Source organism: Pelecanus crispus, chromosome 1 (genome assembly GCF_030463565.1).
Source record: "Pelecanus crispus isolate bPelCri1 chromosome 1, bPelCri1.pri, whole genome shotgun sequence".
In the NCBI taxonomy this organism is placed as follows: domain Eukaryota; kingdom Metazoa; phylum Chordata; class Aves; order Pelecaniformes; family Pelecanidae; genus Pelecanus; species Pelecanus crispus.
The window spans coordinates 76450402-76463198 of record NC_134643.1 but is presented as its reverse complement, the minus strand read 5'-3'; the positions used below and the strand labels follow the sequence as shown (position 1 = coordinate 76463198).

The following is a 12797-nucleotide window of genomic DNA, read 5'->3' as shown; positions in this document are numbered from 1 at the left end:
TTATGAAACACTGCACAGAGCTTTCCTACAAAAATACGTGTTTTTCTCTTGTTCTTCTAATCTGATTATTTTCCCAAGACATAGAAAAAAGGATTACCAAAGGGTTGGAGAGCCATCAGAAAGGTACAGAACTAAATTCCCAAGTATTGGTAAAAATACAAAAAAAATGACCAGCAAAGAGGCAGTGCCCCCCTACTCTCCTCATTCCCTCCCACCCCCAAGGAAATGCTGGCATCCTACTGAGGTGCCATTTTAGCACACCATATTTCAACTGTTGTTCTCACAGATAATGTCATCTTTAAAGCACTAAAAAGTGCAAAACTTGACGTGTACAATAAAAACCATACAGGCACCTCTTCTTCTCCAAGAAAGGCAGCTCAGTAAAATTCTGCCATAACAAGCAGTAAAGAAAATATTTTGCTTTCAAATCCTTCCTCACCGAGTACCCACGTCATAGATAAAACAAACATAATGAGAGGTAACGAATTATCAAGTGACCTTCCATCAGTGTGTTGACTGTACTTTTAACAAAAATATGGACAAAGATAAAATGGATTATAGAAGCACATTCAGATTTTATCACAACAATCTCTAGAACACTAATCCAAATCTCACGTTACAGTTTAGCACTGCCCTGTAATCCTATGGAACAGTGCCCACTTTATGCTTGGAATATCCATATTATTATGAAACATAGGTTTAAAAAGCAAAACACGATTTTTTTTTTTTTTTTGCAGTGTCCTACATAGGTAGTTGAATTATTCATATTTAAAGAAGAGCCATGGATTTTGCCTTTTTTTTTTTTTTTTTTTAATTATATCTATATAACTTGCAGCTGGTAGTCTACAAAGAGAGACATTGTCAACATATGATAGGACACATCCCCCCAAATACTAGCACTTTGGAGCTAAAACAGGTAGCACAGGAAATTGTTGTAGAAACCTGATGACAGTTTTGTTGTTTCAACACTTTGACTAGAATTTCAGCTGCTAGTGATGGAAGGATAAAAAAAGAGAACACTGGTCTGGATTTTAAACTTAATGGTGATAACATCTTGCAGCTGAAATTGCACTGTGGACTGAGCTGGTATTCTCTTCCTGTCCTACAGTGCTAAACCAAAGCAAACAAACAAAAAGATTTCTCATTTATATGGCGATAGGACCATCTGCTGCCCAAGTAATAACCCAAAATAAAACAGTCCTTCAGGCACCGCGCTGGCCAGAGCAGCACGTGTGCAATACACACACTGACATAATTCACGCACTGCAAGGAGAGAGGCTGCCTTACATAAGGGCCTGCCGTTTTCTTTTTTTTACTTTTTTCTTGCTGGCTATGCAGTTTTTCAGTGCTCCCAAAGGCTGTTTTATTTTTCAGACTATCTTTACTCAGAGACAATCTTGCAAGAAAAGTACAAGTCTTTAAGGCTAACGTTACAATCCAAGCAGAAGAGCTAGTCACACAGAGAAAGGATTTTCGAAGCTTCAACTCATTTTAAATGACACTTACATTCATTTCTGCAGTTTTTCTGCTATAAGCAAATGGAGAACCTCATTCTGCATTCCACTGAACACCTCAAATCCCCTTGACAGTCAATGAACATCTGGAGTCCAAATGAATACAGAATTAATCCCCAAGGCTGGACGGCATAACAGGTCAGGAACCATCCCTGCTACAAAAGTCACTGTGGAAGTCTTGCAGCAGGTCAACTGCAAGCAGGCTGCACTTCACTACTGGTTTTCTAACACAAGTTTTATTTTCAGACCAATTTCCCTTAACCAGCTCTTGCCCACAGTATAGCATTAGCACAGCTATAAGTGCAATGACCTAAACTATCCTGATAAAACCTATAGCAAGTAGGTCCACCCATACCCAGTAGCAGGGCATTCCTAGGACATTCTTCTAACCAGATTCTTAGCACCCTTCACTCTTCCAAGAGCCTTTGGAGGAGTTGATGGTACTCAGCTCCTGGGGCTTTTAAGCCTTTGCTTTTTCTTCCATTGGGGGGGGCGGGGAGAAGGGGGGGAAAGTAAAAGAAAAAGAGGAAAAAAAAAAAAAGAAAAAGGAAAGAAACAAAGAAAGTCAACAACACACACGTGCTCTCCTACACACACACACCCCCACACAGAGGAAAAAAGGGAAAATGGAAAGTTGTACGAGGTGCCAATCTGGAATGAAATGGATTTTTGAACAGACAGTCATATTTGGCACTGTCAGCAAAAGCTTGTGGGTGGCCCTATGTCTCTCTGAGCCTTAATGCCCTTTTTACATTGGTCATTTAAAAATGTCCCCCGGAAAGTTCAGCTGTGCTGCTTCTGACATTATCTTCACAATGCTGCTAAATGGACTCGATGGAGAGGTTCGCTTTCCCCCACCCCAGTTCCATAAAGCACTATACATTAAGGACGTATTCCATTTGGCCTTCAAGTAGCATTTTTATGGTCCATGCAGATCCACGATCATTTTCCCTTTAAAAAGAATCAACAGAAAACAGAACTCTCTGTTGGAGAGCATGGCAATTAAAAACTATTGGATCTCCCAAACCGACTCCTAGGATCCTCAGGCAGAAGACTGGATTAAAGGGTTCTCGCATGGTTCTAGTTGCATTCTCAGTACGCCACTTTTATGAAGAAACCAGAGCTGTAGAAATTCCTCCGGCATGGCGTGGAATCCAGAATCGGGCAAGACATTGTCATAGTAATGATGGCTAATAAACTTCCCGTGCAGGTCCACCGAGAATGGCCAGAAGCCGTAAATTGTTACTTCTTCACACAGACCAAGGGCAGCACTGACTAGGAAAAGTCCTGTGGAAAGCCGTTTAGCATGGATGCCTTTGCTCTTCCAGAACTTGCCAATGTCACGTAGGAAATTGGGGTTGGCAAAAAGGACCGCCTGCTTGGCACCGAAGTCCTCCAGGGTGTAATAGACACGTAGGGATGGGCCTGTCCCCGTCTTCATTGAGAAAGCTGGCATGTAGATGTAGCTGTGATTATAAACCTTCACACTGTCCACAAATGCTTTTCGAGACCACAGCAGATTCTGGAACCTGTAAAAAAACAGAAAAACAAGTTGGTCACACATAGGTTTTCCCAGTCATTTCAAAACCAGGCTAAAAGCTGCTCTTCATACACATATTTACAATTACCTGCACACTTTTCTCAAGCCCAGAGAAAGTCCAGACAAACTTCTGACTGTCTCACACTGCCTCTCTTCTAAAAACATAAACCTGAATAGACAGTTGAAAACTACCTGGTATCTTGCTAACTCCAGAAAACAAAACGTTTCTGATGACATCTTTTCAAAAAACCCTGAATGAACACTGAGAGCTTTCCTGAAAATCAATAATTTCTAGTGACGTTTTTCTTTCTGTCCAAAACGCAACTTATTTTTTCAGGCACAGGAATCTTTAAAAGAAATTTTAAAGTCCGCGTTGTTCTTGTTTCTTAAAGGCATACGAAAAAAAGAATCCAAGTTACATGCTGAACAAGCAATACCAAGATATATTTAAATAGAAACTTTGGACTTAAAAAACTTGTAAGACTTGTAAGAATTGTTTTTGTTACGCCTGTACAGTGATTTAGGTTGCACTACCATAGTAGCTAATTCTCGTTCTGGAGCTGAGAGAAATCTCAAAGAACATACTTTATTACAAACAATAAAACAGAAATCGATGAATTGTTTAGGACAAGTGGCACCACAAAAACTTAGCAACAGGCACCAAACGATATTCAGAGTTGGTGTTTAAGATGGCACGATTTACACACTGAGTAGGTTTAAAAGCAGCTGGTATTTGTAGCATGTAAGTTAAAAGAGAGACTAGTTGGCAACTATGAGGAGGGCAATGTATAGATACAGATTATTTCTCTAATATGATAGTCTTCTCATCTCTTGATATAAAAACTACATCAGGTTACAATTTATTAAATTGCCAATAGTTATTTGCTGATGTCTATTTTATCCCTGATGTTAGACTTACATACTACTCCAAACCAGCCTCCTGTCAAGGCTATAACCTTTCCTTGCCATATGCTTCTGGATATGCCAAGAGGAACAAGATGTCCGGCAGGAAATCCTAGGCCATTCACACATACCAAAACCCAGACTGATGTTTGACCTGCCCTGACATCTGACAGTAAACAAATCACATTTCCGTAAAATATTAAAGTATCCCAAATATGTATCATTGATTGTAACCAATATGGAGGTCAGCCAGAGCCATGGGTAAAATCCAACACCTGACCCACAAACTTGCTAAGTAACAGGAACACTTGCTGTCCTGGGGTGTTGACTGCATTGGAGGGTACCTTTACATGAGAAAGTCACTATGATTTACTCTTGATAATCTGCCTCCTTTCCAGAGTCCACGTAATCTTCAGGGCATGAGTAAGTCCTCCCCGCCTTTACCACGTGACAGTATCTATAGACTTCAGCATGCAGGCAAAGTTTACCATGTTAAAAGCCACTTCTGCACAAGGCTCACACGCACTTCCTTTCATTGCAGCTGGGTTGCTCTCCTGCATGTGATCCCTATCTCAGCTCTCAAGTGCTCGTCTTGCCCTTGTTGCTGCTTCCTCTCTCTCAGTTTCCTGCAGCCAAGACAAATGTGTCATGACTGATTTCACACTCACACAGCAGAGGACTCAGAACAAAAAACTTGAGACAGTAGCACTGGATTTTTTTTTCCTTTCTCTGGTGCAGGCAGAGATAGGTATGTTGCCTTTAAGTAGTAGATTTTGGTAGTAGATTTTGTTATACTAATGAAATATGGTCCTATGCCTTTAAGTAGTAGATCTGGTTATACTAATGAAATACAGTCCTTGAGTAGCAGTTAAGTAACGCATATTTTGCTACATTGATAAAATGTAAGAAGGAAGGGAGGATGGCTAAGCGGCTGGTTGCTGACCTTCAAAGATAAGGGGATGGCAGAACAAAAGGGGCATGCACATAACAGGAGAAACTGGGTAAGAGGTAATTCGGGCAGGGGGAGATCACGACCACTGACCCAATTAAGAACTGAAGCAAGTACCCCCCCACCCCTCCTGCACAAGCGCAGTGAATTAAAAAGACACTATAGCTTTAAAGACTATGCAAGTAAACTGTTAACCAATGAAGATAAGCGCACGAAGACAGGTTAATGATTATGTATTAGAAAGGTGTGGAAATGATATATTCAATGTATAAATAAGGGAACAGAATCCAAACTTGGTGTGCTTGATTTGTGGAATTCTTCCACCTTGCACCCTGCGCAGAATAAAGCAATATCTCCTTTCAAAACCATCTTTGGTTTCGGGAGCTTTATTTCCAGGTAACAGGTATAAGAATACCTTTTTTTAAAGATCAATTATACGTATAGAACTCTTTGAGACAACAGCAAGAATCACACACAGAGCAAGATACACAGGTTTAAGTAGGATGCCAGATGACCTCAAGAAGCACCAGATAAAATTTCAGCTGAAACAATTGCCAACAAAAAAACCCAGCTTCAGCAGCATTGAAATGTCTCATGAACATGTGCCACATTTTTTGAAGTCTTTGTTTTGGCAGAAAACTTGAAATATTCCTAATAAGTTGAAAGGTTTTGTTGACATTTTCACATGCGACATTTGGTCTCCTGATTTGCTACAAGTTTCTTTGAAAATTTCCTTCAAGTGGTGGGTGTTAGAATAAAGCTGTTCTGAAGCAACACCCCTGAAATCTGCCTGGGTCTTCATTACTGTTTTGCTCTGCAGATCTGCTCCTAACTGCATGGTGCTATTTGCTAATGTAGACAAAGCCACTGTCTTCCAAGCAAGAAATCAATTCAACCTGAACATACAAAACAAAACCGTAAAAATCATTTCATAACTTATTGCATTTGGCATTCTTTTCTGCAGAAATAGCCAAGACACAGCTGAATATAGAAGCCCAACAAAGACCAAGGTGACCTGGCAGAAATTCATTGTCTGGCTGTACCTTCTCCTGTGGGCCCTCTCACTCCATTGTTATCAGACCTTTAACTAACTGTTCCCCAAAACAGGCTTTACCATCCTCTCTTCCTAAGGGGCAGCAAGACAACCTGTCAGATTACCAGCTACAGGACTTGGGTCCATCCTATCAAACTTGTTCCATTTCCATCAGGACACAGTTGCTGAGGGTAAAAAAAAAAAAAAAAAATCCCTAGCTTAATATTTTCAATATTCACCTAGGCGCTCAGAGCCTCAGTATCCAAACTCTGTTCTAATAACCCTAATTGCTTATAAAAGGCAGAATAAGACCAGCAGCAGCCTTTCGGACTATCCCCCTCCCCATAACTTGGGACATCCACTGGGAGGTGGGAGATGCAGGTTCAAACTTCCTTTCGCAGTAAGGGGAACTCGAGCATGCACCTTGATGCAATGCGGTCCCTGCACCTTGGATGAGGGGAAGGCAGAAACAGGTCATCTGTCACTCCTGGAAGCCAGTTTCACCATGTCCTTTCCCACTTACAGCTAGTTAACAAAGCTCACTTCAGATGGCAAATAGAAGCGGGTATTCTAAAACTGCATTTTTCAGCAAATTTACCGTTCACAGAAAAGCACTGCACAGCTCTAAGATTAATACATTAAAATTGCTCAGATACAGTCACAGAGGGCCAGGGACTGTCTCTGAATATTCATTTGCTATCATTGCCACAACACGTTTACGTTTCTTCTAGATGAATCTCCCCAAATGCCTTACAGTAACGAGAAGTGAACGGCACCACCATGAGAGTGGTGCACGGGAGAGACTTCACGCAGAAGGGACAACATTTGTCATGCTACTGCAAACTGTCCTTCAGGAACATCATCACCTCCTGGAAACCCATGCTTCATTCAAATGATCTGGATCACAGTGTCAGTAGGCATCACGCCCAGTTCAACAGATGGACATTATACAGGTGGCCAGGAGCCCATGTAGAAGCATAAAACATGCTGATTACGGCTGGTCTGACAGCCTACACAGCCAAAAAGCTGCTGCCCATCTTGTACTCCTCATGAGGGGAGATATTAGGAGCAAATGAAATTTTCTGTTCCCCATTTGTAAAAATAGGAGCCCTGTCCAGCTTTCTGACATTTCACAGCTTGGTTAGAGGCTGAGAAATCTGTGGACAAAGGCTGTGCATCAGCAAGTTTCTAGAAATGGTGCTGGAAGCTCAAGTGTATTTTCATTTAGCTCCCAATCCAGACAAGGAGTCCTGCAGGCAACTCCATTCCAGCGGTGGCTTTGGGGGTACCATACCACATCTGTCCCAGCAGATGGCAAGGAGGCTACTCCATGCCTGACAGAGAGACCAGGAGGGCTCTTCCTCTGCAGCTGACCAGCTCTGTAGCGCATATGTGAACATGGTAATATGGTTCCCTCCTGCTTGTCTTGGCATGAATGCCGCCAGCCTGGTGCAGTCCTTGCATCCAGATGGGCAGAAATGCCTTCCCTCATGCTGATCCTTGCCCAGCCTTCTTTGAACGAGGAGCCTCTGGTTCCTAGTTAGAGCTCACCTCTACCTGACATGCTTCGAACACTCAGCACTCTCACTGGCACAGCCCAGAAGCTGTGCAGCAACTCCCCACTCATGGGGCTTCAAAAGAAACCCATCAAATGATCCAGCTCCTCGTGCAAGAGCGCGTCTCGGGTGACGTTATCTCCCCAGCTCACCTCTCGGCAAGAAACAGCCGAAGGGCTTTCAGGGTCATCCTCTGACCTTCTGCAGTCAAGCTCACACAAACGCATGGTGGGTTGCCAGCATTTAGATAAAACTGGAGGTGGAACCTCCTGAGCCCTGAGCAGCACCTGAAGACTATGAGAGTTCCTCAGTAATTTGCAGTAATGCATCCTGGCAGCTTGACGGCAGCCCAGACAGGTGCCGATGACTGTGAACACTGGTGAAAGCAGATCATGGCATATTCAGCCCAGGCACTTTACTTCCACTACACTCATTAATGGACAGTGAGCAAATAAAATCATCAACAACACATTTTTGCTGTCAGGTCCATATGACAGATCAACTTAAAAAGCACAACTTTCCACAGGCACATGTAGGCACAGCTGCACAGATATCAGAGAAATAATTTCCTTGATACTGGCTGGAGTTCCCTCAAATGCTGTGCTCTACTTTTCCAGAGAGAACGATGCATCCAAGAGAAAACTGCCACAGTACATTGCCATGACAGTACAAAGACTTAAGAGCATTAAGTGTTTTGTGTTTTGTTTTTAATGTCCTTACTGATGTTCTTTAGCAGATATTTGGGGACAGGACTGCTCTCTGGTACTAAGAGATGACTCCCAGTAAGCACAAAGAATTTGCTGCAGTGACATTGAGCTAACCCGCTTGCAGATAGTAACGGCAGCATTTTCTCGCATCTTGGTTTCTTTTTGATCTCCCCAGAGAGTCACTAGCTCATGCCTGTGATGATATTCCAGTCACTTACTGTGTTGGCATCTGCAAAGTCACAAGTTCAGCATTCTAGATTAATTGCACGTTTACTTATCAGGGGGAAAAAAAAAAAAGAGTAATGAGGGGAACAGCTCAGATGCCAAAGAAATAGTGTATTATTTTAAAATTAAGACAAATAGAGCTCAAGGGAATAGAGCAGAAGGCATATAAAGACTTATGTATTTGTCCCTATGGCAAAGGATAACCTTACAAAAATTATTTAGATAATTTGATGTCAGCATTAGCCAAGAATGATTTAGCAATTTGCTGCAGCTGTTGGAATATGCTTACAGCTGGGGTCACAGGAAGTCAGCTTGCAACCACACATCTGAACCTCCACTGCAGTGACACAGGAGTTTTACTGCACTCATTTCTCAGAATGCTTTTATGCTTTCAAATAGTGATGCCTTCCTTAATGCCCTGTGCTCTCATTCATATCATGCACTTCTTGATTATCTGCCCCTTCGGGGCCTGTGTAGCCAATCTCACTAAAACACAGACTGTGTTTGAATTAACAGCATACTAGTTTCCATGCACTCATTCTCCACGTAGGCACTTTTGACATGTATTAGGTGCAAGGTAGACTGTTCTACTTGTCCACACAGGGAGACAGAAATGAGCACTTAAAGTACTGTAAATTGACCCCCTTTCCTGTTTTATCCCAACTTCCCCAACTACACAAACCATTGTTTACTTAGCCTAAGGACAGCTACCTGACTTAAGATTCAATTATAATGCCATTAAAGTCAATGGCAAAACCAACTCTGATCTCACTGGAAGTATGCTTGGAGCCTCAGGCAAAAAAACTCAGGCCTGCAATGCACTTCAGAGTCATCAGAAAAGGTATAAAGTAACATGAGCAATCATAAAGGCTGGTCATTAAACCAATAAAATTATAGATGCCAAACATTCTCCATCAATGCAGGAGGCTTTTATTCCTGCAGTAGATCCCAGTGCTTTGCCTAATCTCATGTCAAACATCCCTTCAGCACAAGGGATTCCCCCCTGTTCTCACTGTGGGCCCCTCCACAGGTACCGTGGTCACCCAGTCAAGATCTCATGGCATGGATGGGGTGATGCTATTCCCATCTTTTCCTTTCCCTTTGCTCTCCTCTATTCCTACCTGACTGCCCTTTATGGACCCAAAGACAGCAAATCTTCCACTCAGACTCTCAGCTGAGATGCTTGCTCCTCTCAGGGTACGACTGTCTCCAAAACTCACTTCAGCTCATCCCTTAGGCACAGCCTGCAGCCTGCTGAGACCCCACACTGCCTCTTCTTTCTTAGGGATGGAGGCTTCCAACCTCGAAGAACCTGTGCTTTCCTCTCATCTCTGGTCCCAAAGGTTAAAGACAAACAAATTAGCCTGATTCTCCTTTTTATACACCTTTTCAATGGCTTTTTCCAGGTCAGGGATTCTGGTCACTCCCACCATCAGCTCCAAAGACCCAAAAGCAAGGAAACACTCTTTCCACAGTGACTGCACACTATGTCTCTATCCACCAGCCTGTTTCTTAATGACATGCTGTCCTTAGCACATGACCTTCAGAATAATTTGATGCACTCAGAAAGTCCAGTTAGACATTGCAGAGGTAGGCTCTAATCCCCATGAAGAGGCAGGCTCCCCTTCTGACTGAATTCAGTATTAATTAAGGATTTTTTTAAACCTCCACCCATTACTGCTTTTATGCTGTCACCCTGGGAATACTATATATAGTGCCAAGGGAAAGCTGACTCTCTGTTTTTCAACGGAACGCAGAGCTATCCTATACACCAAAGCAATGAAACATTAAAATCAGTGTTCACTGGTATTTTGGGACTGTGTGCGATCCTTATGCTGCCAACCTAAATTAGAATGTGCTTTTAATAGCTACTCTTTCCAAAACCAGCAGAGCTAAACATCAATCCTTTCTGTTATCTGACAGCTTGAATCTTAGCTTGCAAAAGATGAGCTGTTCATCTTAGTTTGACTCTTTGAAGATTGTGGCTGCTAAAGTCATACACAAGTGGAAATAATATAAAAGGATAGCCAGAACAGCATGGCTGTAAACTACTTGTACTGTCAAAATGAAATTGCTGCCTAGTTTTTCTAAATCTTCTGAACACTTCACAGCTCTTACAGCTGAAAGTCTGGAGGATGAGAAAATAGAGAACCAATGAAATCAGCTAGAAAAAAAAGTTACAGAACTAAGTCTGGTATCTTTAGCATTTAATTTCACTGGACCGTATGTCAGGGTGAGCCTGTGAGAAAAAAACGTAACCAGATCGCACATTTTCTCAGGTTTTAATGGGAAAAAAAATGCAACAAAACCCAGATATAGTCTTCAGGAGATTTACTTTTGATTAACACAGGTTCCTTAAGACAGTCTGCTGTGTCTTTGGGACAGCGACCAAACAGAAACAGAACAGTTACCCAACTACTGTCCAGACACACGTCTCTCTAGATCACTGCCTGCAATAGCACTGCAGCAAACACAAAGCTAATAACGTTACGCTTTCCTGTCTGTCCATGCTGGCCTTATATGCTTTTTAACCCAAATATAAAACATAGCAAATGATTACAGCCATGAAAGACCTATTCGTAGCTGAGAACACTTTTGCTAAATCTTTTGAGTTTTCTCTTTAACATCATGATATCCGTCGCATATTAATAATTTGCAAATGTCAGTGAAGGTGACATTCAAGTAAATCTTCTCTTCAACCTCTTAGATCTCTTTCCAAAGTGAACTGGATAGAGAGAAAAACCAACAATGTTTGAAATGAATGTGTTTTCTTTTTAAAGATGCTCTGTGCTACAAAAAGTGTAGACTGAAGACAAATTATTTAAAACAGCAGATGCTTCAACAAGCATTATGGCAACAACTGTAACTAGGATAGGCTCTTTTTTAAGTATATGAGCACCTTTTTTTAAACTATAGTACATGTATCACTGGTGATCTCTGAGATCGTGCCACATGGACTGCAGCTGGAGCGCAGATCCCTATTAAACAACACTGTCAACTAAAAGATTGATAATAAAAACAGTTGTTCAGAGCCCATAGGAGCATGTGGTGAATCTACAATATTTTAAATGTGATAAAACCAATTCACACAACTCAAAATATGCAAAAGAAGATCTCTATTTCCTCTATTAGCCATTCCCTCTGGGCAGCCTCACCTGTTTTACATCCCTAGGGCAATGAGTATTGCAAATGAGCAATGAACTAGTAGCCACCTGCATATAAGCAGAAGAGGTGATAAAGTTGCTCTGGAACAGTTAGATTAGCAGAAGCCAAACATGAGGCTAAAAAGATAGAAAGAGAGAGAAAAAAACAGCAGTTCAACAGACAAGGAAGTCCCTTTCCAGTCCTTGGCACAAGAGCTCATGCCATTAGTAAAATCCCTGGAAATGGCCCATGAAAATTCAAGCCAGCCCAAGGACTGCAGCTGTAGACCTTGAAGTCACTTCCTTCAGTGAGCTTCCAAAATGTCCCTTCTGAAGAAAAAGATTTTACTTTCACCTAATATCAACTTACAGCAATATTTCTCAGTAATTCTGGTGCTGTTCAGTTATGCCTAGAAGTGTTAGTAGATGCTTCCAACAGTGTTTTAGATGTGTTGATTTGCTGCACACTAGATCTTTGAGAGCCCACCCTTCACTCTGCAACTCATATGTGGACACTTAGGGAAGAGTAAGAATCACAGAATCATAGAATGCTTTGGGTTGGAAGGGACATTTAGAGGTCATCTAGCCCAAGCCCCCTGCAGTGAGCAGGGACAGCTCTAACTAGATCAGGTTGCTCAGAGCCCCATCCAACCTGACCTTGAACGTTTCCAGGGATGGGGCCTCCGCTACCTCTCTGGGCAACCTGTTCCAGGGCTTTACCACCCTCATTGTAAAAAAAATTCTTCCTTATATCCAGTCTAAATCTATTCTTCTTTAGTTTAAAACTATTATTCCTTGTCCTGTCACAACAGGCCTTGCTAAAAAGATTGCCCCCATCTTTCCTGTAGGCCCCCTTTAAGTACTGAAAGGCTGCAATAAGGTCTCCTCGCAGCCTTCTCTTCTCCAGGCTGAACAACCCCAACTCTCTCAGCCTGGCCTCGTAGGAGAGGTGCTCCAGCCCTCAGATCATTTTGGTGGCCCTCCTCTGGACCCGCTCCAACAGGTCCATGTCCTTCTTGTGCTGAGGGCTGCAGAGCTGGACGCAGTACTCCAGGTGGGGTCTCATCAGAGCAGAGCAGAGAGGCAGAATCACCTCCCTTGACCTGCTGGCCACGCTTCTTTTGATGCAGCCCAGGATACGGTTGGCTTTCTGGGCTGCAAGTGCACATTGCCGGCTCATGTCCAGCTTTTCATCCACCAGTACCCCCAAGTCCTTCTCCACAGGGC

General features: G+C 42.4%; 1 protein-coding gene across 1 annotated transcript in view; it reads right to left on the bottom strand.

Annotated features, from left to right (window-relative positions):
* Positions 1–2556: 2556 nt before the first annotated feature.
* ST8SIA1 (ST8 alpha-N-acetyl-neuraminide alpha-2,8-sialyltransferase 1) overlaps positions 2557–12797 on the bottom strand; it is a 133411-nt gene continuing 123170 nt past the window's right edge. Inside the window, exon 5 of the mRNA XM_075726969.1 lies at positions 2557–3043. Within this exon, the coding sequence (XP_075583084.1) occupies positions 2557–3043 (487 nt within the window). The remainder of the gene's footprint in view (positions 3044–12797) is intronic.